General features: G+C 42.9%; 1 protein-coding gene across 1 annotated transcript in view; it reads right to left on the bottom strand.

Annotated features, from left to right (window-relative positions):
• Positions 1–13,758, bottom strand: part of gsg1l2b (gsg1-like 2b) — an 86,116-nt gene extending 72,358 nt beyond the window's left edge. The window contains exons 1-3 of the mRNA XM_070852152.1: positions 13,458–13,758; positions 12,089–12,136; positions 8,842–8,994 (exon numbers count right to left, since the gene is read on the bottom strand). Of these exons, the coding sequence (XP_070708253.1) occupies positions 8,842–8,994; positions 12,089–12,136; positions 13,458–13,758 (502 nt within the window). The remainder of the gene's footprint in view (positions 1–8,841; positions 8,995–12,088; positions 12,137–13,457) is intronic.
• Positions 13,759–25,641: the final 11,883 nt, after the last annotated feature.

Genomic DNA, 25,641 nt, shown 5'->3' on the forward strand with positions numbered 1-25,641 from the left:
CTACTTCCTTGGGGCACTAATTACAAAAATCGATGTTTTTTTATGAACAGACCCCACATTTTTTGAAATATTGGCCTCTACCAAACGGTTGAGATGTCGTAAGTAAAACATGTTTTCAATAAGATATAGTGAGTCAAAATGTGCTCTACCATATGGTTGAGCAGAAGGTTAAAGGGTTAAGGTGTTGGAAAGGCATAAAAAAAGACCCCACTCCTTCACACTTTATATCACTGTACTATAACATGTTGAGAAATCAACAGAAATTACAGATCAGGTTGGTTAGTTCATAAACCCGGGCTGTCTATGCAGTAGAAAAGCGCAGATATTTTTTTTAATTGGTGCTACATGACCAGAGAAAATAGCGACTGTGGTATTCCCCTTTGATCAAAAGCCAGAAAACCTACAACAACCAGAATGCACTGCGTCACTGTCCACACCAGCCGGCAGTGATTGACTCCTTGCTGTGGAGATCTCTTCCTCCTCCATACAGTATTGGGGTTTATATGATATTCCAGCATTAAACTATTAAAATAGCTTTCTTACGGCACGCAGGCACAGTGTGCAGAACAAAAGTTCGCTGGATGATGTAACTTTTGCTGCAAATGAGCAGAGTTCAGCCAACAAGAAGGAAAGTTTAACGTGTTCATTTGCATGTACGACCCACACTGTAATGATACAAAGCCGGGATGAAAATCTGCAAAGTTCCCATTAAGAGTTCTGCAAGTGCTTCTGTCTGTGTATTTTTATCTCCCGCTCTTGTAATCAGCCCTCATTGTCCTTCTCTCAGCTACGCCTCTACTTTACACCTCTCTTGTTCTTTTCCAGCTCTTCTTTTCCTGCATCTTTTTCTTTTTTTTTTCTCTCGCCCATGTCTGTGCCAGATTCTGTCAGCTGAAGCACAGGCTCTGGCTCTCCTCACGCCAGACTTCTCAATGCCTAAAATAATGGAGCAGGAATAAAAAAAAAAACCCAAAAAACAGCATGTGTAGCCCACCAATCCGATTACAACATAAGCCCCCCAAATCCCTGGACTGAACAAGAGCGCACCAGATACGGCACCAAACACCTAAATTCCCATCTCATCCCTATCACTGCTCATGCTTATTCCTACAGTTATCCCAGGGCAATATTAGCATAATGTTATGCAGATCAGAGGCAGCTTTGTGTCACAATGAGTGGAACAAATCTGAGATCTGAGTCTTGGCACGTTCTGTCATGTGGAAATTATGTGTGTTCTGTCAAACAAGGTCAGATTATTCCGTGTGAAGTCAATGAGTGTCAATCCAGGTTGTTTATTTTCACTGGCAAGGCATTTAACAAGGACGCCGAGCATCACAGACGTGTCTCCTCAGCCAGTTCAGCCGTGTCACACAGACAGAAAGTGGCTTCGTGCCAGCAGCCACAAGAGGGCAGCAAGGTTGACCACGAGAGAAGGAATAAATGAGTGAACAGGAGTTTTTAAAGGAATACTGATGTATGAATAAATACATAACACCAAGTTCCCTGCATATTGTCGATGCATTCTCCAATCTGGGCAAGAAAACAAACCTGAGCCCCGGACGCGAAAAAATAAAGACATTTCTGCTCAAATAAATCTCTTTTCTTTTTCATTTTAACTCTAAGAAAACAAACAAACAAGAAGAAAAAATACATCCCTGAACAGGTGACAGCCGTATCATGCGACTGGTAACAAGGCACGAGGAGCAGATGTCGGTTCATTTTAAAGACCCCTGTACGCTGAGCGGTCGCCGTGCTGTTCGAGATGGGTTTAATAAAACCTTGATCATAATCAGTCTGCAATATCATTGCTTTTTTCATTTCTCCCTCGACTTCGCCTTGACCTAATAATGCAGGTGAGGGAGATGTGTTTACGCTTCCTTTACATGGTGCTGTGTTTGTTCAGCCACGCCCACTTTAAACAATCCAATCACATCATCAGGATTTGATTTAAATCCTGTTGTAATTATACCCTGCCCACATATTTGTTGCACTCAAAAGTCCGTCCCCTTAGGTTGATTAAGATTGATAAAGACGCTTTAACTTTAGGCTGGAATCAAAATGGTGCTTACAGTGTCGCCTCGTGCAATTTTGGGCTGATAACCACCCAATTCACCGAAATTCCTTCCTCATTTTCTTCTTTTCGTTTTGGATTTCCGAGGGGTGGTATCAATGGGCGCAGGCCAAAATGCCTCTGGACACAACTGGATCGATCTACAAGCAATCAGAGCAATGGAATGTGCGATGTGGTACTGAGCATTAATGAAATTTGTATCTATAAACACATCTCTTTCTTTTTTTTTTTATCAATAAAAGCTTTGGTCCAGTTGTTTGCCCTTCTGTGATTCAGTAGAACGTTCCACATAAGCGGCAGCCATTTTGGTTGATGAAAATGACCCAACGGAGTATCGCACATAAACTGTATAAGAGAAGGGTACGCAGCCTCTGGGTCTGAAAAGTGAAGTCAGTGCGGAAGTGCTGGTCTCAATCACTAGTCTGGAGTCTTCTTCAGTATAGCATGATGTTCTTTTAGTAGACTTTGGTCCCATTGAGAGTAAGAGCAGGGGGAGGCTTTAGGGCGGGACTACCTTGTGACTAACCAATCAGCGCTGGTCTTCATGGAATGAATATCATTCTGGCTCCAAAGCACCAAGATGGCGACGCCCATGAAGCCAAACAGGTGATGTCACAGTAGCTATGTCCACTTCTTATATACAGTCTAAGGTACCGTTACACATCAAACACATCCAGTATTTAATAAACTGTTGTGATTGGCCCGACCCTGGACAGGTCAGTAGTCTTAAGAGAAGGGTGACCGGACAGTAAAGACACAGCAAATACAACTAAAGATTTGACTGGTTCTCAGGCTACAAACTAGTCAGGCACATCCCATAATGGCTCTGTGAAAAGGAGCTTTATGGGAACACAAACCAAAATAGTTGGGAACTACCGCTGTACTTCCATTTGCCAAAACAAAGTTCATTATTGTCATTACGAAAGTTTAGTTTGGGTGGCTTTAAAACAGAGATGGTAAAATTAATCACCCATTAAAAAGTCATTCTCAACAAAAAAAGTGATCTCTGTCTTTTCTTCCACACATCCTGATTTCTTTTTTTCATGTCGGCATGCTCACATAACTCTACATGCCCTCTCACCATCCCCCAGATGATTGACAGCTATTATAAATGATCTCCTCTATTGTTACCCTGGACCTACTTACCATATCCACTCTCCATCTACTCACCCCATTAAAAACAGATACAACTTTTAAATGCCTGCTAAACTCAGACATTTTACAAGCACACTAAACCCTGTGTGGTAAGATTGGGAGGCAGTTATGAAGCAATAGGCTGCGACAGATGCTATAAAAAATGTCACAATGAAACATATTTTCACAAGGATAAAACCTACGCTCAGGATAAACGTAACAGGGTTCACCTCTCCGTTTTTTAAGCAAACAGCTCACTTCTCCAGACGGTGAGTCACGAATAAATAAAACATAACACATGCAGACAGGGTTGACAGGTTCACTTACTGTTCGCCTGAAAGTTAGAACGGGCAAAACGCCAGGGTGAGGCCATGAAAACATAACTCGCTCAAGCCTGAGTCTGAGAGGTTTCAGCGGCGTGCTGGGATCAACTCCTGTCAGCTAAAAATGAAAACAGGGAGGACGTCACGACTGTGAGACTGACAGATGGTCAACAAGTCCTTTCTGTCCTGACATACTGAAGATGGTGGCAGCTCCTCGAACCTTTGGGCCGCCCCCGACAGATATAAAACACATCTAAATCCAAATGATTTTCTGTGAGGGGAATTTGTTTTTTTGGTTGCTTGGAACCTTGTGAGGTTTCCAGGAATTGTCTGCCAAGACAGAAGTGGGAAGTGGCAGCCAGTTAGAGTACATTTCACCTTGTTGTCTGCTCCTGTTTGGATGCCAGCAATATTTGGGCTTCAGTACAGAAGTCCACTCTAGCTGTCATTTGAAGGAGATGGCCCTAAAAAAACGTCATGTTAAAGCTGCACTAATCTGTGCTTTTCACACACACATAATGGATCAAATGACTGTGTATGATGTGGAAAAGGCCACTCTTGTTTTTGTGGCCTCCACCTTTACTGTTTTGGTTCACTCCCACCACACATATTAACCTAATTCCTGCTCCTCTACCTACCAAAGAGAAGACAGTTAGCTGGCTGCTAGCTGGTCAGAGGCTTGCTTAGCAGATATTTCAAGATGATCTAACTTTCGCATTGTGATGTATTTCTGAGTGAAACAGAACAAACCATAAGAATGTATATAAGAAGTGGTTGTAGCCGTCGTTGGTTTGTGGACTGCTGTTTTGAAGCTTCGAGCTCGGTATTTAGGCTGTCGCCATCTTGGTTTCAGAACCGGAAATGATCTTCATTCCGCAAAGACAACTCGGCAGTCTGGTTAGTTAGTCACAAGGGAGCCCCGTCCTAAAGCGTATCCTGCTTTCTGGTCTATTCTACTCTCAATGGGACTATAATTTACTTATCATGAACATCACGCTGTAATGAAGAGGAATTGTGATTGAGTGAGACCATAAACCAGGGGTGTCCAAACTACGGCCCGCGGGCCAACTACGACCCTTGGTCCAATTTTCATTGGCCCGCAGGAAATTCTAAAAATGTATTGTAATACAGCCCACACATGGAACCTGCACTGGACTGTGTTGTACTTCTTAGTCTCACCGCTAGGTGGAGTAACTGTCTCGAACGAGGCAGCTTCTCTATAAAATGGGTAATAGAAGAAGAAATGTGCTACAGGTGACCCAAAATGGCAGAATTAAGGAAAGTGAGTGTGAGTGAGCAAGTGAGTGTAGAAAGTTTGAGACGCGGTGTGCGATGAGAGCACAGCTAATAACTAATGAAGATCACTTTTGCATTACAGAGGAGCTGCTTGATGTTAGCAGTCTAAAGAGCACCACGACGGGTGAGGATGTTTCTGAAGCTGTGCCAGATGCAGTTGGCATGATGGGACTTAAATGGGACGAGCTGTGTGGAGGTACGACGGATGGAGCTCCAGCTGGGACAGGAGCGCAAAGGAATCTACGGTGTCCTCAGAGGGGCAAGAAAGTGGAGGTAAGGCTGTTAATTCAAGCACCAGAGCTCCAGCACAGACTATTTCAAGCTTCATGAGCTCAGTGATGCTCTCTGGTTGGCATTTTTAGTGGATCTCACTGATCACCTTAACAACCTGAACAAGAGAATCATATTCAGTTATCAAGCAGAATTTATTTGATTCATTTGATTGATTTTCCAACTTTAATCCACTAGAGGTGAGGCGATATACATCACCTCTAGTGGATTAAAGTTAGCAATATAGCTCACTTCTAGTGAGTGGCCCAGCCCTTTGTATATTTTTCTGTATGTGGCCCTCAGTGAAAAAAGTTTGGACACCCCTGCCTTAAACACATTAAGAAAATGTTTACTGAGGTAATAAATCAAGTGAGAAGTAGAGTCATTTTCTAATACACTTCTATACATTCAGGCTTCTTTTTGCACCCAGCAGAGTCGCCATTATAGAGAATGCAGGTTTAAGGCACTTCCACATTGGCTTCACTTTTCAGAGCCAGAAGCTACGTCCACTTCTCTTATACAGTCTGTGAGCAAGATATAATGTTGGGAAGAATTTGCTTTTGACCACACCTACGGGATGGTAGTAAGCCTATCTGTCAGAGAGAGAAACCATCGTATGCTGCATGTAGTCGCTGATGTAGTCCACTGTAAAATGTCTTGCACATAATCTGGAGCTGTCATGGATTCCACTCTTCTCAAAGTGAATAAATTCTAGCCAGCAGGCCCGTAGCCACACTAGTTTTTTTTGGAAACGGAACAGGATTTGAGGTGGCGAACACTTGAAGACGCACCAACATTAATGGTAGCTAGCTGACTAATGAATCTTGGCTCTGTGCTGCCAAAAGAGAAGAGTGATTGATGGGTTGCTGTTCTGATAGTACTGAGTTGAAATGAGTTGGTTCAAGCCTCTGGAAGCACACATCATATTTTGTTTTACATGACAAAAGCATGATTGGATTTTCATACAATGTAATGTAACTTTTTTTTTAGCCTAAGTGTGTACATGATATGACCAGGGATGTAATATAAAAGGGTTAAAAGGGCATCTTTTCATTTCATCTCGATTTTAAAGAAGTAGAAATGCCATTTCCTGTTGCACCAAGACCAGATGAATGTCACATGACGCTACCAAGCGATGAATGCAAAGTTTGAAGGGTATTTAACCAGTAAGGACGCAGTCTCTTCTTTGCTCCACATGCCAAAGAGATCAAAGGGGACTTAGCTGACTGTACTTAGTCTAAAATCAAAGCATTCATCAGACCAGGAGAATCCTATCTCTAACTCTAACTCTAAGCTGATCAATATGCAGCCTCGGGCTCAGCCAGGTTTAAATATCCCATGTTTCTGATTAGAGTTTCTTTCTTTCTTCTTTGTCAGCGCAGTCAGAGGTGCTGCAACAAAAGATTGTCTTAACTTTGTTAACTGATCATTCCTTTATAGACAGAGTGCTGCTGATCTCAAAATAGTTCCAGGAATGTGACAAAGACTGAAGTCACCACCCAGCTCCAGCTCAATATACAGACATGAGAGTGTTGCTGATCATCCCATCTCACTCATGGAAAGAAACCTGATAAACGCATCCCCCAAAATGTTGAACTATTTTGAGATGAGTGACTCATCAAGAACCAAGAACCTAGGAGTTTTTTTTTGCACTTACTGAATAGAGGACATTCGTTTTGCTTAGGTCATTATTTCAATTTGAAGGGTGTCTTCATCTTAAGAAAACACTGTGCATGATGAAACTTGTTGCATCTGTAAAAATGTAAAGCGTACGTGAACCCTCTACTCAGTCTGATTGTTGTGACTGTTGAAGCAGCAGTTTTAAAGGCCGTTCTAGTGAAAAGGCAGCCTTACTGATACTAGCTGGGAGTTTCTAATAAAACAGGTACTATGCATATGTTCACCATCAAAGAACATGCTCAAAGTGTGGACCCAGGGGGGGTTACAATTCTCCAGCCTGACCTGCCAAGTCATTTAAATACTGCGAGTCATTGCTGTTGAGCTCCGAGCATCTTTCAGTGCTGAATCACTGCCTGAGTGTGCTGGTCAGGATCATTTTCAGGGTGGATTAGAGAGAAGGTCATTGTTAAGTCCTCCGCCGAGAGAGGGAGGCAGACTGCAAACTGGCTGGGAATCTTCTCTGGAACTGGCCTCAATACGTGATTGAATGAATGCCAACATGGAAACAGAATTAAGGACATAGTTGTTTTAAATTCTAACTTAAATTTAAATTAAATTTTGGTAAGCAATCACTACAGTATGTTATTGGTTTTTAATTGTGTGCTTGTTCTAAATTTTGGAACAAAGAATGAATGTAATGCAGTGACAGAACCCCTACATTAGTGTTCCCTGTTACTGTTACTTTGACAAGTACAATACAGGGAGGATTTAAAGGGCAGAGGCGAAATGCTGTTGCTGTTGTTCAGCCATGTGAGAAATTTCAATGTCCAAGAATTGCATAGTGGCAGGACTGCCAACTTCTCCGTTTAGTTGGAGATTCAGTATCGCTGACATTGGTGCATTTTATGAGCAGGCATTCTGTGACATTACCCACCACAGGGTTCGGGGTCGTCACTTCTCTAATCCCAGGAATTTTGTTTGAAAAAGTTCAGCAACCAAATTCACCATTCAAAGCATTTATAGATGAAAAGTGAACAATCGTGGTCAATGATGAATAAGTCCGGTTGATCAGTGCACTTCAGAGCCCAGGTCAGGAGACCAAACCCAACCTCTTCCCCAAGAAAATTGTTAATTTCAGATCTAATGAATTCTAACGAATTTATGGAATAATTTTGCTGCCAGAATGTCAGAGGACAGGAGGGAGGGGGCCACTGAACAATGGGACTCAGGAGATTCTCGGCTTGGCCTAGCTACATACAGTAACTTTGTATGAAAGGTAAATGAAGGTGAAAAAACATTGTTCAAAGACAGCGGATCCCTCAGGATCATATTGTTTGGAAACCAAACAAAGCAGATATTTAATAAACTAGAAAGCCGGCCTAGGAATAGAAGAGAGGGGAAAAGTTCTTAGCTAAACTATTTTGTTTGGATTTGTCAAACTTTTGTTAATGATTATGTCCGAGATGCTTTCTTTCACATATATTTACTGACAAGGATGCAAAGGCCGTTTTAAACGCAGCAGCTGAATGAAGCTATTAACCAATGAGCTCGAATGAATACTAATGCATGATGCCCTGTTGCAGCTTAATGCGTTGATCAGTCGATGGCCTGTCTGTCTGCTGGACTCTCACTAGCCTAAATGATTAGTTTCAACCAAGCTCTCATTTGCAAGGCTGTTTAGATGTCAGTGGAGTTAAATCATCACAACTATCCATCAAAAACCACGGAGGCTAATGTGTTGTCCTGAAACTGTGAGAGTTGTATCTGCAGAGACTGAGTTTGTCTTCCCTCCTGACACTGGACAATCAATCAGTCCCTCTGCTGCTGGATTCCTGACCACCAACGTGTGTGTTCTACTCCTGCAAACATTCTGACCATCTGACTTAACAAAAATACCATATCAATCAGTCAACCTTTATTCATATCATGTTATCTCAAGACACTTTTCATAAAAGAGCAGGTCTAGACTAAACTCTTTAATTAAGAGACCCAACGAGGAAAAACTCCCCTTTAACAGGAAGAAACCTCAGACAGTACCGAGCTCAGAGGTGGGTGTGGGTGGGTTACACGTGACGTAACATTTTGATTCGATTTGTTTAACTGTACTCCTCATATGACGCCACTCACCTGAGAGCACGGTGAATATGGCGGCAAACGCGTTGAGCTTGAGGCCGTCGATGACGTTGCCGAAGTGACACACCTCGATGGACATGAGGATGCCCCCGGTGGCCAGCAGGAGGATGTACAGGCACTCCGCGACGATGCACAGCCACAGCACTCCTATGGAGAGAGTCGGTTGTGGCAAAGGAATGACAAAGAGGCAGAAAAAAAAAAAGACATATTCATGTTGTGGGGGTGGAGATGAGCACAGGTGAATGATGATGGGGAGGGGAGGGGGGGGGGGGGGGGTAGAAATTGAGAGAGAGAAAAGAGGTGGAGGGTGGGGGATTGAGAAAGTATATGGATAAGCAAGGGCGAGGAGAGAGGACATGGACGGGAAGAGAATAAGATGGGGGGGGGAGGCATGATTCGAGAAAAGGTGGACCAGTGACCCTGTTACCCATATCATTAACCTTCACAGTCAGAGAGAGGATATATGATCTACCAAGAGACGTCGAACAGCCTGAGCCCTGCTCGGTGTGCCTGGTGGTGCGAAATATCAACGGATTTAAAAAGCTGTAAATGTAAGCTGTGGTGTAATTGAATATATCACCCAAGGGCAGGTAGTTATTGTGTGGTTAATTAATCACAAGGTGAACTAAAGTAATATGCCTGTTACCCAAAATATCCCTGCATGAATAATGAAAGGGGTTACATCCTTCAGCTAAATCAGTCTTTTTTTACCTGCTCCAAATTGAATTCCACACTTCAGTAAAAGATTCCTTTAATTAGTTTTATAGTAGGAGAGTGGAGAGGATTAAGGGAAATGTGATTGGAGGACATTTAAAGTCTGAAAACTGGCCGCAATTACGTGCGTTTGATGAGACGCTTTCTTCTAATTTTGCTTTGATATATCTAATATTTCAACCATGCGATACCGGGATGACGCTGACACGCAGGTGAGACTGCAGCGAATGAGTGTGAGCGTACTGAGTGCACGGTCATCCACACCGTCATTCCAGCGTCTGAAGATCTCTTTACGTCTTTAGGGTCAGCGTTGGCTGTTCTTTGAGGAGCAGCAAACATGAAGTAGTCCTGTTCCAGACCTCGCTGCCTGAGTGTTTTCGGCAGTGTTACACATGAGGTCTGGTGTTGTGCTCACTGGCAGCTGTTTCCAGCCAAGCCAAGCACAGGGTGGTAGGTGGGAACATGGTGTTATTTGATATTTTTCTAACAAAAAGACCAAAGTGTTTCTCTGTCTTTCTGTCTGTGGCTCTCAGTTGCTCACTACAGTTTTTAACAAACACCAATCAAACGGAAGGAAATAATGCTTTTCTTTGGGCGCTATTTTAAGTTGCGTATTAATCCACATTTGGTGTTTTAGTGAATTTTTAAGGCAGCAGTAGAGTGTAGGTGGGATTGACTAATGGAGGAACATATCGACCAGCACAAACAGTTTATCCAACACCTTGTTTTAGAACCAAATACCTCACACCATATATACATACAAGATATATGCAAATAGTATATATCTTTAAAGACTAGAGTGGAAGCACAACATGACCTGAACAGTCTCTATTGGGAGCGAAACATTTCCTTTTGTTTGCAACATTTTTTTTTTGGGTGACTTGTGTTTCTAACACCGCCCTCTGGCCAATTATTACATTTTGTTCCTGGCGACAGCTGCAGATCAGAAAGAAATGTTGGACCTCACGGAGCTGTTAGCTGTAGCCTCTTAGTCTTGTTAATAGTCTTTGGACAACAGCGGAGCTCTGAGGCACACAGCAACAGGATACATCAGGCTTTGATACACACACACATATTTGTCAGAAGGATACATTCATTGATGTTTCTTGTCTTTTCATGGGATTTATACTTTACAATAAGAACCATTTACTGATGGTGACATCACCATCATGTGCCAAAGCCAGAAAAACATTGACGAGGACACTGCCCACAAAGTGGAAATAAGAGTGGATGAGACTGACGCAGCCACTGTGTCACATGTTGTAAGTTAAGATAACAACTTTTAAATAATTGCGATGCTTAAAGTTACAATCTGGAAGGTCTCTGTTTTACTCTCCATGGCGTCACTTATGGTGATGGCAGGTGTGTTTTTGGACCTCACTGTCCACAGACAACAGTGTCACCTGTCCTAACGTGCATGTATGAGGCTTCACTGACTCTCTCCCTAACCATACTGTGGCCCACACACACGTGGACTAAAGACATGGATGTGCTATAACTGTGAATCTGTTGCGTTGGCTCCACCTCCCCTCTCTGGTGGAGCAACCACTGCTGCGTAATGAGAACCGCACTGTGTGTCACTTGTGATTTTTCCTGGTAATGCTGCCACTAACACCCTGCTCTTCTGATCTGCTAGTAATACTGCTACTGCAAAGGCTTCATCAGTGGCCATAGGCTCAACCGCTGTTGTGTTACCTCACCGATAGTGACTTAACAGACATTCATTTAAATGGTAATCTATTTCTATTTAGTATTTCTTTAAATCTGGCAGCTCCTACGACTGAAAATAACAATGCCTTCCAAACAGGAAGCGGCTAACTGCTGAATAGGAGAGCACACGTGAAACGCAGGTTTCGGCACAGGAGGAGGGCTGAGGGAACTGATTAGAGGCCATGAGCCAGTATGGAAGTGACTGATTTGTAGGAGCACCACTTTACCCATTACCTGACAGTGCAACTGATTACTTCATCCACAGCTCTGGAGTGTCACCTACTGTAATTGGGACAATTCAGCCTCGGTATTATGTTGTTAACTAGATAACATTAGATTTATATGTTTGAAGCAGGGATGTTGTAAGCCACTGATGTGGCTTGAGAGTTAATGTGGGTTCTAACTGATGTTCTAACGACTGTCTGAACAATTTCTGGCACAATTTCCTCACAGTGACAAAAGATTGAAAACTCCTTTTTCCAAAACATCCACTTCAGTCACCACGGCATTAAGCGGCTTACTTACTACTACTGAGAGAGAGCTACAGATGTCAGACCTCAGTAAAGCTTTGTGTTTTCCTGCTATGAGCAACTTGTAGGCCTCTTGTGACTCTTAAAGCAGCACAGGAAATTTCTTCCTCAGACTGGATGACTTTACAAAACATCTTTACATGTGATACCTGCAAAAATGAGCCATCATTCCATGATCCTGGTGTACCAGTGAGATACCACTGTGATGGAGTGATGGAGCAGGATGTTTGTCAGTGACAATATTTGTATTATGCAACAATATTATCTTTAAACGTATATATGCTTACCTCTTTCATTTGAAGGTGCAACATAAAGGAAACTTCTGCATTTTTCACCTGGAACAGATTGCAAATGAGAATTACATGACGGTGAAAGAGGGATTTCATCTGTATTCCAACAGTCTCCCACATCGACATAGAGAGTCACAGGTAGATGCTTTCACGTTGGGGTCAGAAAGGTTAAAAAAAAAAAATCACCATTTAATCCAACGTGTGACAGGATTTCCCTTCTGTGTCTGTGGAATAATAAGTAATAAGCCAAAGAACAAGCAGGCTCCTCTACCTGCGACTGTGACGAAATCCTGAACACACAGACGTCGTAGCTTTAGCAGCGCTCGGTAGCTTGATGCCACATAATGCAACATTTGGATGTGTAGCTTTTTGGATGATGTATTTTCAAAGTTTTACATTTGAACACATTTATGAGAAACCGTGGCTTTAATTCTGACACTAGAGGGGTTTCATCTGTATTCCAACAATCCCCCACATCAACACAGAGAGTCACAGGTAGATGCTTTCACATTGGGGTCAGAAAGGTTAAAAAAAATCAGCATTTAATCCAACGTGTGACAGGATTCCCCTTCTGTTTCTGTGGAATAATAAGTTCTGACCCCCCCGTCCATGTGTCCAGCCTCAAATCCAACTGGTAGCCAAAATATTCAGTGGGATTTCACTGCCAACAGAACAAATGCTCGTGTGGCGGTCTGGAGACAGAGGGAGATACTGTAGCCACATATACCCACAGCGGGGGGAGATGCAGCTCTCGGCTGGTTTATCTGGAGCGGGCCCATAAATCAGTCTCACACACAAAGCTCTGGGGAATAAAACATCAAGGCAAAGTGCTTTCTTCCTAGTATTTCTGATATGTTAAAATAGAGCTACAGCTATTAGCCACTAATCAGTGGACAGAAAAGTTAATGAGCCACTGCTTTGATCCATTTCAGCAATTTTTAATTACCTAACTGCACATCTTCTGTGATGTTGAGCTTTCGGGTTTTTATACAAATAAAAATTGTCTAAAAATAAAAACACAATAAAACTGTATTTTACTCATTACTACTATACTATCTCCTGACACTCTGTGGAGCTCACATCCTCATCCCCAGTTTGCTATGACCGCTCTGCATCTGCCTCAGGTGTTGGGATGTGACATGATGTGTTCCTGGTGATATTTTTAATCTAACTTTCAAATGGATTTCTGACATTAATCCCGAGATCCAGTCTGTGTTAAAGCAGGATTACAGAAGCAGGACTTTTGTTTGCTAAGGACAAATGGATCGCTGTGCCTCTCCGTGACGCACAGCCCCGCGCGCCCCGCTGCGCTGGGGTCCCATCCTCAGCCCGGTGCCGTTCCTCCCCTCCCGCCCCTCAAACTCACCCGTCATGTTGATGTGCTGCTCACAGGAGAACCAGATGCCGGTGTGAAACTTCCTCATCACGTACTTATCCTCCCCGGTCTCCCAGATGTACTGCACCAGCCGCGTGTCGTTGATGTTGGAGCTGTTGAACCTGATGCAGAACGACTGCTTGGTGGTGACCGGACCGGTGCAGAACGGCTTCACCACTTTCCGCGTCCCCTCGCACCAGTAGCTGGTGGTGAGAGCCGACACGGCCAGGAACAAAGCGAGGAAGTTCAGGGTGAGAGCCAGCGATGCTCTCCGCCGCCGGTCTATCCCCATCACGCCGACCGGAGGAGTGAGGATACCTAACTTAATCCCCGCCTTGTATGACACCGGATTCTGGAGACTTCTCCTCCTCAAATCCTCATAATCCGGTTATTCCCGTTAATATATCCGCGGCTAATTATCGTGGCGCGTCTGGCCCCTTCAGCGCGCGTCTCACATCTGCTCCTCCAGCGCAGCTGACTCCCTCATTTTGTAGGCTGCCCCCCCCCCCTCCCCAACGCCACCCGCCTCTTCTCAGCCTCTTGTCACTGAGGTGATGAGCAGCGGGGCCCCCGCACTGCTCTGATGGTTCCTCGTGGAATTTCTCTCATTAGAAATCTTCACCAAACACATTCAATATTCTAAGTTATTGCTTTTCTTTAACCACCTCCTGTCAATGGTCATTTCCGTTGTTTTTATTGCAACTGCTCTTGTTTCAGTAATGTTCTGGCCTCGTGCGTTGAGACGAAGTCGAATGATGAGTCAAAACTATGAATAATTCTTATTTGGAAGAAGAAAAAAAAACGGAAACGGAGAGGTGGCACTTTTCTTTGACAGCCAATAAAAGTGCTTTGTTCCAGCTGATATATACCTTTAATTAGTCATTGCAAAGAGAAGCGTGTGTAATAAAAAAAAAAATCATTCAGCCCTCTTTGGACTTTGCAAAGAGCCAATCCAGCGATTTAGTGCACTCCTTTAAAGCAGAGGGGACTCAAGAGAGACAGTTCACAAAAAGAATGGTCTAATTTTAATGCAGCAACAGCTAAGATATGCTGACTTCAAGACAAGCTCCAAAAACACTACACTTCCCATAATGCAGCCAGGACCATCTATTCATTAGCCACTGCCTCCTGGGAGAAAGTCCTTCCCCTTCCAATGGGCCCCATGGGACATTATGTAGGAAAAAATGTGAATGTGAACCTGCAGTGAAATGTGAACGGTTCCATAAATCACACACACGATGTTTATTAAAGTAAAATACTTTTGCATGTCAGGAAAGTTGCAGTTTGTCATAAGAGAATAAAATAACATTTATTCTAGTATGAAACGGCTCAGTGAACTACATCCTGTCATCTCCAACAATATACATCACCTGCGAGCTGGCCGGCTGCCTTAGCTCTGTTTAACGCACAATTCTCCTGAGCCCGGACCGAGATGACCTCGATGACATCACTATGACATCATCAGGGTTATTTTCTCAAATAGGACAAAGCAGCAACAGAAACTGACAACCGGTGTCATAAAACTGACTTTTATGTTTTATTGTGGATTGAAGAAGCTGATCAGCGGAAACAAATCATTCAATTTGTATCGAATTGAAATTAACAAACGTTAAAAGCATTTGGATAGCTGATTGCTAATGCACAACCTCATTATGACAAACTCCAATTATTCCTTCAGGCACTGCATAAAAAAAGTTCAAATCAAGTACATTACATAGAAATGACAGTGGGAAGTGGTGTGCAGGGACAGGAAACAATCTTAATGGATAAAATGACCAAAAACAGTACTCACAATGTCAAAGATATAAAGGTGACTATATAAAAAACTGTAGAAATTATGCAGCACAGTTTTTCTAAACGTGCTCTGTTGGACTTTGAGGACGAAATAAATGCTTGAGTAAAACTGCTAAGAAAAGGAGCTCTGTGATGATAACCTCTATATCTTCCTCACAAATTATGTTTAATTAGTTTTTCCAAATGCGTTTTCAATCAAAAAGAAAAAGCCGCCTTGTTGAGAGGTACTGTTTTTTTTTCCCCCTGTGAAGGTAGAGCCAAGGTTATGTGGAACTGAAAGGCAGGGGAGGTCAGGATGGGTAGTGTGTATGTACAAAACGCTGGGCTTTGATACGTTGTGAGGTATAGCACCGCCATACTTTAGTGCCTAAACATAACCATAAAACCATCAATCACGCTTTGGTTGTATTGCATATTGAAAAAGTGGACATTGGCAGAAAAACAAATCCATTCAGTATGAACATTTGGCATGTTCTGATGATAATGGCATCAGAAAATGGAACGTTTCTCTCACAAGGTGTTTTTCTTTTGCATATGAGTCATCTATTAAAAAAAAAACAGTTTCCAGGAGACGGGGAGCTTATATATAAGCTATATAAGCTCCCCAGTATCTTTTTTTCAAATGTCTCTCCCCCAGTGATTTTATTCATTTGGAATGTGAACAGTGGAGCAGTTGCAAAATATAGAAAATTTCCTGCATAAATACTCGCCGTTTTTTTGGGCATGACAGCAAAAGTTTATCACTGCACCAACAGACCACCACCTCAGTGTAATTGCTACCACGGGAGTAGCTCGGCTGGTGTCAGGTTAGGGCGGCCAGCCTTCAATCAGGGGCCGAGGCAAAGAGAAATCTAGGAAGGTGGTGGGGGGGGACTGTTAAACGGACTCACTAATATTTAGTAAACCTTTTATCTTTATGCAAATACTCTGCTTATCTGGAGCTATATGAGTGTGTATATATATGTCTGAGGATATGCAGCACATCGCAATGTCAATCAGTAATTTCCTCTAACTGCATGCTGTAGATATGAATAAGGGAGAAAAATGGTGTGTGTGTGTGTGTGTGTGTGTGTGTGTGTGTGTGTGTGTGTGTGTGTGTGTGTGTGTGTGTGTGTGTGTGTGTGTGTGTGTGTGTGTGTGCGTGTGTGCGTGTGTGCGTGTGTGTGTGTGTGTGTGTGTGTGTGTGTTGGAGTGACATGGGAGGTGTGTGTGTGTGTGTGTGTGTGTGTGTTAGAAGGAGGCTGTCGAAGAATTGCAAACGTTTGTCCCCTGAGATTAAAAGTCATCATTCTTTTCTCGTGCCCTCCCCCTTCTTCTGACCTACACCACCCCATTACACACCCACACCCACACCCACACACACACACACACACACACACACACACACACACACACACACACACACACACATACAGTATCAGTGCAGCCGTTTCACGCTGCTGCACCCCTAGAAGCGATACAATGCAGTCGTTCAATTTCAACCCCCTTCACATACTTCCCAGCGTCAAAGTAGAATCATAATTAATATCAGTGATGTATGCACACTGCCTCTGCTGCCCATCGCATCCAACATATCTCCATTGGCTGTGTGTGTGTGTGTGTGTTACTCCCGTAGGACACCAGAGATAATCAATAGCGGACTACAGTGTCCTCAGTGCATGGATGTGACACACACGCTGCTTGATCCTGCATCCTCAGGCCTGTTATTCTGATTCCAGACTTCAGGTTGACCTCTGCTGTTACTGTAGAGAGGTTGGGGGGGTGGGGTGGGGTGGGGGGGTTTGCTCTGACTGGAATATCTCGCTTGACTCCTTCTCTGCCCGAAAGCCAAAGAAAAAAGACTCCAAGGACAGCTGGCAAGATAGATTCTTGTCACACGTGATGACCTTGTGGGGGCCCGGGCGAGCAGCCGAGGCAGGGAGATAAATATTGGAGATATTTCATCAGGGGGGCTGGTTGGGACGGTCGGCTCAGGTGATGGACTGTCATAGGAAAGGGTGCTGCTTGTGGGTGAGGTCAAAGCATGCTCAATGGGGAAGTTATCAGTTATCCGTTTTGGATGTCATCAGCATTTATTCACACGTGTGATTTATTCAAATATATTTACATTCTTATCTTCGTCACAGGAGGATGACATGGGAACGACAGTATGAGTCCTTTACGTTAATGTCCCAAACACCACATGACCTATGTTTACGTTCACGGGACAGCATCCTCCAGTGGCTGTGTTTTAGAGTTCATGTCCACAGAGGTTTATGGGTCAACCAAACATCAACTTCTGCAGGAATCCTTTCCATTATGTCATCAGAGGCTCTGAGTAACAACGTGAGTCTGTTGGTGGCGAAAACAAGTTCTTTTTAATCGACGTATTTTCACAGGTGCGGTTGCCCCAGAGGACAAAAATTGAAACCATTGTAGCTCATTTGTGACTGTCGGCTGAGGCAAACTCCCTGTACCCACTGCTCATTTAAAACCCCAAATATGTATAAAAAAAAAAAAAAGTTACTCTTCAAGTAAATGCAATGTTTCATTTCCCAGGGCTTGTGTGACTGCCTGAAAACCAAAAACAGGGTCTGGTTTTTAGTAATATGTCACATAGAGCCCCACCAGCTGGAGGGGCACCGTGGAGGAGGAAGAAGTCTTTTGTGATGAGTTTCAGATGGCCGATCTACGTGTAAAAGTCTGACACTGATGTTGCATATTGCTCACTCAGCACTAAATATTCTCCCTGTATGTGCTGTGACTGTTTCTGCCAGTCTATAGAGGCAAAGATTATAAGCTACACATCACTAATCACACACCCATAGTCAATATGGTCCATTTACTGTAAATCATCTCTGCCACATGCACAGACGCCTCAGTAAAAGTCAAACAGTAAAACAGAATGGTGATGTGACCCAGGGCTTTATAAGAGCCTGGAGACCTTTAGAATGCCCCCTTCACAGCTGGACTTAACACAAGTTGACCGGATGCAAAACCTTTGTGCTAGAAGCTGAAATTTTGGATAACTGATCGCCTGGAAGAACTTCTGCTGGAAAACGATTTGCTGGAAAACTCTTGCGGAGGAAATCTGAGAAGAAAACTTTGCTGTTAAAGTGACCTGCAGCTGGGAAATTGGCTTTTAATTGGCCACCCGCGGAGCAGCACCGGCACACTAGCTGTGCCAGTTAGACATCATTATCATCATTAAACATCACAGATCACTTATTCATTCATTCGAGATCCTAAAAATCCTTTTTTCAGGACATAATACATTGAAATTCATGTAAATTGTTGAATTAAAGATAGACATTTAGTAGAAGTTCCATCAATTTGGATGGAAACAGGGTAAAATGAATACGGGATGATAATATGCAGATAATATTATGGGTTGAAAAATGTAGACTAATGGATTAGTAATATGAAAACATGTTGTTTTAGTATGAGGGCATCACATTTTCCAAATTTGTCATCGGCTTTGGGGAAGAAATATGGCGACTGACTGGCTTTTTTTTAATAATGCCAACAAATCAGTTTTTCTTGTGCGCCATGGAGCATTTAGGAGCTTATGTCAGGACCTCAGGACGTGTATTCTTCTATGTGGATTGCCAAGTTTGTGTGAAGAACAAGTTTATAAGACGGCTGAAGTATCGTTTAGGAGATTAAGTGACTTACAGGTGTCTGTTATTGGGCCCACAGCCTCAGCTGCTGACTTCAATTATCGCTCCTCTACTCGACATCTTCTCATTTATCATATCACATGTTATTATGTCCTCGTTTTCATAATGTAGTGAAATGTAAGTCGGTGTCTGAGTTTGGAGGAAAAGGAGAGGAGAGTGGTTTGTCATACAGCCACCTCCACGGCCCGGGATTTACAACTCAGACCGTCAGCAGTGTTCGATGACAGGCTCTGTGCGACGTTTTTGTGGATATTTTTCAACATGATTTAACCAAGGCACCCATGGTTCAGTGTATGTGATGACGCATGCACTTTAGTGCTCGGCTCTCTGAGTGGCTCGAGACCAACTCAAACCAACTCCAGCGAATGAGGTGAAACCAGATGGCAATTAGAAAGTTTCAGAATACTACACCTGGATTATCCTGCTGCATTATATGTACATGTACTCTTAGTACCCAAAGAACATTTCATCACTTCATTACTTTAGTATTTCTATTCCTTTATTTAAGCGAGCTTTTGAATGCAGAAAGCTATGTAGGTGATGGAGAACAGATCTGAATCATTCTGCCATGACTGTTACTGAATCTGCTTATTGGATCGATGTCCCAGTAATTTACACAGTTTACTGTAAACCAGCAAGTGTTGAGAAATGGTGACATGTTAAAACACACGGTTTACTTGAGCCTGACAATGTGCATGAGGCACATCTAAGATTCTGTTTGACTGCTGCTGGGGATTAACAGTCCAGATATGTGCATGTACACAACCATGTTGTTTATTGACTCAAAGTTTTACGTCAGATTTCCCATTTAAATGATAAACAAGTGTTACATGTTGGAGATTTTTTTCTTCCAGCTCTCAGCCCCAAGGATTGTTTTACTATTTCTGATATAATAGACTGTTGATAACATGGATTGGAGGTGGACCAAGGCGTATATCTCATGTCCATTATGGGCCTCTATAGCCCATCTTATGGACATGGTGTGTTTTTGTACACAGTATATGAGGACTTGTATTGTGTATTTCTGGGACTTTAAGCCTAAAAAGTGCAGAATTTGACTTTTGTCTTACTTTTTTTCTCCTCCTCCTTATGCTTCTTCTTATGCTCCTTCCACTTTCTTCTTATGCATCTTCTCACACTCCTCCTTCCTCTCCTCCCTGCGCTTCTCCTTGCACTTCTTCTCACACTTCGCCCTACGCTCCTCCACATGCTTTTCGTTACGCTCCTCCTTTTCCTTCTCCTTACATTCCTCCTTTTGCTTCGCCTCAAACTCTTCCTTGTGCTTCAGCTGTTCCTTCACCTCATGCAGCTTTTCATGCTGCTTCACTCCTCCCTGATGTGCAGGACGAGGATAAAGAGATGGATGCTGTTGGTGTAGATAATGAAGATGGGCTTCAGTTGGCCGCGCAGCGCCTCACAGAGATAATGGAGAGCACGATGGTCATGGGAGAGTTTGATGGGTCCAATAGCAAAGGAGGAGAAGAAGACCTGACTAACAATGATGATTAAAACCCTCAATCTCCCTCAACTTCTGGCCTCAGCTTCCCCAGAAGGAGGAGCAGGGAAGAGAGCAACCAGGCTGCTGCAGTGACTCAAACTGCATTTTAGTCTGCAGGAATCACCAAAGCCACCTGGCAGGACGGCTGCCCTTTTTAGTGACCCGTTTTAATCCTGATGACTGGCCTTTGCGTCTGACGGGAGCAGTGATGCTAAGGATAGCCCTTAGTCAAAACAACCCCATGTAGCGTGACCCTTTAGTATTTTCTAAATATTTTGGCATGGTGGCTGGATAAACCTTTCTTCTGGCTGTACAGGCTACCTGGGGTATTACTCTCTGGTTGACCTGGCGTCAGAGACGGAACTTGGGGTGGCCCATGTGCCATGCCCTTCCCAGAGAAGCTCACTGAAGAGGAGTGGCTGGCAACACGGCGGCTGTCTGAGAGAGAGAGAGAGAGAGAGAGAGAGAGAGAGAGCAAAGATAATAGAGGACAAGCTGCAAAAACAAGAAGCACGCAATGATCTTTCTTCCTACGCAGAGTTAAGTGACATTTGTTTAAATAGAAGAAGGGCGGCTCCTACTGTGAGCACTAAATAAACTTCAGTCCATATGTTTATTTGGCTCTGTATTTCACCATATTGAATCTGAAATTAATAACTATGGACTATGGACTGAACGCTCTCAACTTAAATTTGTGGGTATTTTCAAATTTATCAACTGAACCATGTGATGATTACAGCCATTTGAATAGTTGCAAATTCCAGAGGACCGAAAGTTATTGGACAAGTTCCCATAAACCTAAATAAAATGGTCATATTTAGTATTTAGTAGAACTACTAAGAGTAGTTTGAACCTGGGGTCTTCCTGTGTGGAGTTCTCATGTTCTCCCTGTGCTTGCATGGGTTTTCTCCGGGTACTCTGGCTTCCTCCCACAGCCCAAAGACATGCAGGTTAATTGGTGACTCTAAATTACCCATAGGTGTGAGTGTGTCGGCCCTATGATTGACTGCTGGGGTTGGCTCCAATTGTGTCTAACTGTATCTTCAAACAAATTCAAATTTTTTCACTGGCACTGGCATTAAGTTTTGAGTGCTACAGAAATTACACTCATAATTACAGACCTTGTTGCTTTTTCAATCCGTTATTGATAGTTTGCTTGCTAGGTCATAAAAGTTCCTCTCCCATGCTTTCACATTTGAGCTCTTCAACAGCAAAGAAGCTAAGCTGTTTCCAACAGTGAGTGTAATGCTGGTTCTTCAGTGTCTCATTCTCTGAACACCACAGACAAATACAGTCCGCTTTGCATTACAAAAACTTTTGTTATTACTACGATACTATTATATCGGTTACATACTGAATTTAATGAATGAGCATCTAGATGCAGTGTTAATACTAACAGGGGATTGTGCTGTCTTATCACTCTACCTGTCTAGAATGTCTTTTCATTCATTCATTCATTCATTCATTCAACCTGCTTTCCTTGTCGACTGTACACGGTTCCGACTCAACCAGAATACAAACACCGTGCGCAGGTCTGTTCCCAACTCCAGAATGGGATGAACCAGAATCTTATAAGGCTCATTATTCAAGGGAATTAAACCACATTTCAAAGATATAGTGATATGTTGTCAACACACACAGTATTCATGGGCTCCCATCCTATAACCATCTACAGTTGTTGATCATTTGAGTCCTTTCTGTCTTTTCCATCCGTCCCATCCGAGGCGAACACAACATAAATCACTGGTGTTTAGGGTCAGCTGTTTAATGGAGTGTTCTGGTGATACTTGTTAAATTGGAGATCTCACATGACCACGTCAGCTTTGTCTTCATGTGGTCATCAGTCACTGGTGCAGACTTTACTGCACACAGTAAGAAAGCACACCAGTGGAAGTCCATTATTTCCATGACAGGATGGAAATAAACAACCTGTCACATACTGATACTGATGCCGTAAATACTTTAAACTTTCATGGAATCATGAAAAATCCTCTTTAAACATTTGACTTGTTTTCAGCTAGCCGTGGCTCAGACCTTTACAGTCTAACCTCCACATGTTGACGCATTGTAATAAAGGAAGAAAAAAAAAAAGGCTGGGGGAGGGGAGTGGGGGCATAATGGAAATTATTATATAATCAGTGACATTACTTTTTGTTGAGGGTTAATTACATTTTTACAGACCACCTATATTGCAGCGTCTTACTGGTTCATTTTAATGCTTGTCACGATTGAGGTGGATCGATTTAAATAATGGAGATAATAACAGAGAAAGCAATAATGTTTTATGGTCATGGGGAATGACAGTATTCTGGACACATTTCTCTTTAATTATCTAACAGGCACATTTGAATAAACACGCACATTTTATGTGGCTGTAAAACACATTGGTGTTCATTTAGCTAATTGAATTTCCCATTCATTATTCACGTATTTGTGTGCCGGGGTGTGATTCTCAAAACATATTTCCACTATAAATATAAAGGAGACTCTTGCGCTGTTTTCATTTGATTAAAAGTGCCTGACAGGCCTCACAGACGGTGAGATACGCCTTGACCTGTTGACGCAAGAGGAGAAATGGACAGGTGAGTTCCTTCCTTCCTTCCTTCCTTCCTTCCTTCCTTCCCTCCTTCTCTCCTCCCCCCCTCTCTCTGCAGTGCATCTCTGCCTTTGTTGATTCATGTGTGTGCTGAATGAGTCTGAGCTGTAACTCTATCAGACGGACTGTGACAGACGCTGCCAGCCGACTCATCCCTCTCACTCCTCAAATGCATGAATTTGCATAATTACTCTCTCCCTATTGACACTAACATAAAGTACATATAAAAACACAAGGTATGCATATAGCATTGTATTTCTGACAGAACACTTGTGTGTGATGGGTTCTTAAATTGATGACGTTTAAGTTTGGGAAGGTTGCACACATTATTATCATAGTCCATGACAGTCTCGGCAAAAGTTGCTCCTTTCATTTATCTGCAGCGCTCTCAGTCCATATCTCTACTTCTCGGTCCGTCCCTGGAGGCTGCCCTCAGGACGACACATCACATATTAACTCATGCAGCTTGGCAACCAATGAAAATGACAAATGACAACCTGCAACTGTGACAGTAGTTGGATGGGGTACACATCCATCCACCGCCTCAATCTCCACATCCTTACCTCTAGCCTCACTACATAAAAGACTAATTCCTGCAATGTCAAAACTCACATAAATTGTGAAGTGTGCTCGCAGGGTGTCAGTTTTAATACCGTGGAAGCTGTGTTGCCCTCACAAAATGAAGACAGGAATGGAAATAGTTACCACAAAATACATGAACTACTTTTACAATGTAATTAGCTTTTAATTTTCACTATGTGGGACAGCTGCACCGTCTCGACATTGCCAAGAATTCTGTGCACAGAGCTGAATATTGTGATTTAACAAGAAATGCATTCATAAAATGTATTCAAGATTCAGTACAAAAGAGTCACTGAATTGCATAACATGGCTCATGAAGGTGTCCCAATGGTGGCGCCGATCTTCATATGCTATTATATTTATTCCATTATTCCACGTCTTAATTTTGTAGCAATAGATTTTTTTTGGAAATGCCTTCTGCGCTGTAAAAAAAAGTGACATTATTTTTGTGCAGATGCTTCATTTAATGTCAGAAAACCTACATTTTCCTGGAATGTGGCGGCTCCTACTGATGACGCTCACTTTTCCGTTTCCCACTTTGACCCGTGTGCTCCATCAACCTGCTCCCTCAATTATCTCCTCTGTGGACATACTGCTTCGCTCACACACACAAACCCACACGGAGCAGCACTCTGCGTCTGCTGTCTAGCTCATTGAAAAGGACACGGCTCATCACATCCAGTCCACCTTCGGCCCTCTGCCGTGTGTCATGTTGGTTGTCCACTGCCGCCGAGGTTTCCGTCTTATCATTGCTTCCCTCCGGACTCTCGTTATCTCATCTTCCCTGTGTTTCCCACCACTGATGATGTCGGCTCACTCCGGCTGATTACGAGTGCCTGTAATGACTTGCTGCTCTAATGCTTCTCATTTGGTGAAATGGACAATCATTTTCAAGGTTGAGAAAGTGCATTTATAGTGAAAGCTTGTTTGTGTGAGTGTCTGTGTGTGTGTGTGTGTGTGTGCGTACGCCTCATAAATGTCAGTATGAGTGTATGTGTTGTAACAGGGTGCATCCCTGGCTGCGTGTCACTCTCTCACTCTGTCATTGCTGAATGTCAGAGCTTCTCTCCCTAATAAACTAATCCCACCTGAGGTAGAAACTCCCTTAAATGTGATTTACAGCTGACAATAATGTTCAAAGTGCATCACTGACTCGTTACCTCCCCGGCTAATGGAGCCTCTTGCTGCCGTCTTTCACTGAGCTAGTTTGTGGGAGTCATTACTCCTTTTGCCCCAGCTCAGGCTCTTGGAGCTCCAGTTCAACACATATCATTAATCAATCCTAAACATGCTGAAGTCACTGCCTGCAGCCTCTCAGAGGAAGGGGGGGGGGTTTGAAAAAATCAGCACCCATATGTTGAGTTTTTGTTGCTTTAGAATTTTGTGCTACTGATACTAACCAAATAATACTGATTAGCCACAACCTTTAGGATGACCTACTAGGTACTAGGATCTACCTACCACTAGGTTCTGCTACTGTTACTAGACTCAACTGTTCATTTGTTCTAACATAAGTAAGTAAGAGCTCACCATTAACTCATTGTTTTATACTATCTATCTATCTGTCTATCTAAAAACATTGCTAATTGTATTACTATATTCGCCTTATATCTATAGTGACGTTTTTTGTAATAGGTTGTTATTTTTACAGTATGATGATCTGTCTCTGATTAGTGATGTTGCTAACTAACTTAACTAGCTAACATTACGTGAGGTACAGTGATCAGCTCTATTACAGACTTCATAGCTAAAGAGTGGCTCTCAGGAATAAGCTAACAGTACAGCAGGTTTCTCATTAGTGTGCGGCTGTTATCTTACATGTCCGTCTCATTCTGGGTAATTCCGCTACTTACGTATGGTAAGTTTGATTCATTCAAGAATATACTCACCCTTCTCATCCCACCTACCTCTTATATTCCTCCCGAATTGAAATAATGACCTGCATTTCACAAGCAATCACAGAAAGTATGATAAAACAAATGAAGCTCTCAAAGATGTACTCCGTGGCGGCAGGCGAAAGAAGAAAGTGGCCGAAGTGCAGAGCTG

Source organism: Pempheris klunzingeri, chromosome 20, assembly GCF_042242105.1.
Source record: "Pempheris klunzingeri isolate RE-2024b chromosome 20, fPemKlu1.hap1, whole genome shotgun sequence".
NCBI classification, from domain to species: Eukaryota; Metazoa; Chordata; class Actinopteri; order Acropomatiformes; family Pempheridae; genus Pempheris; species Pempheris klunzingeri.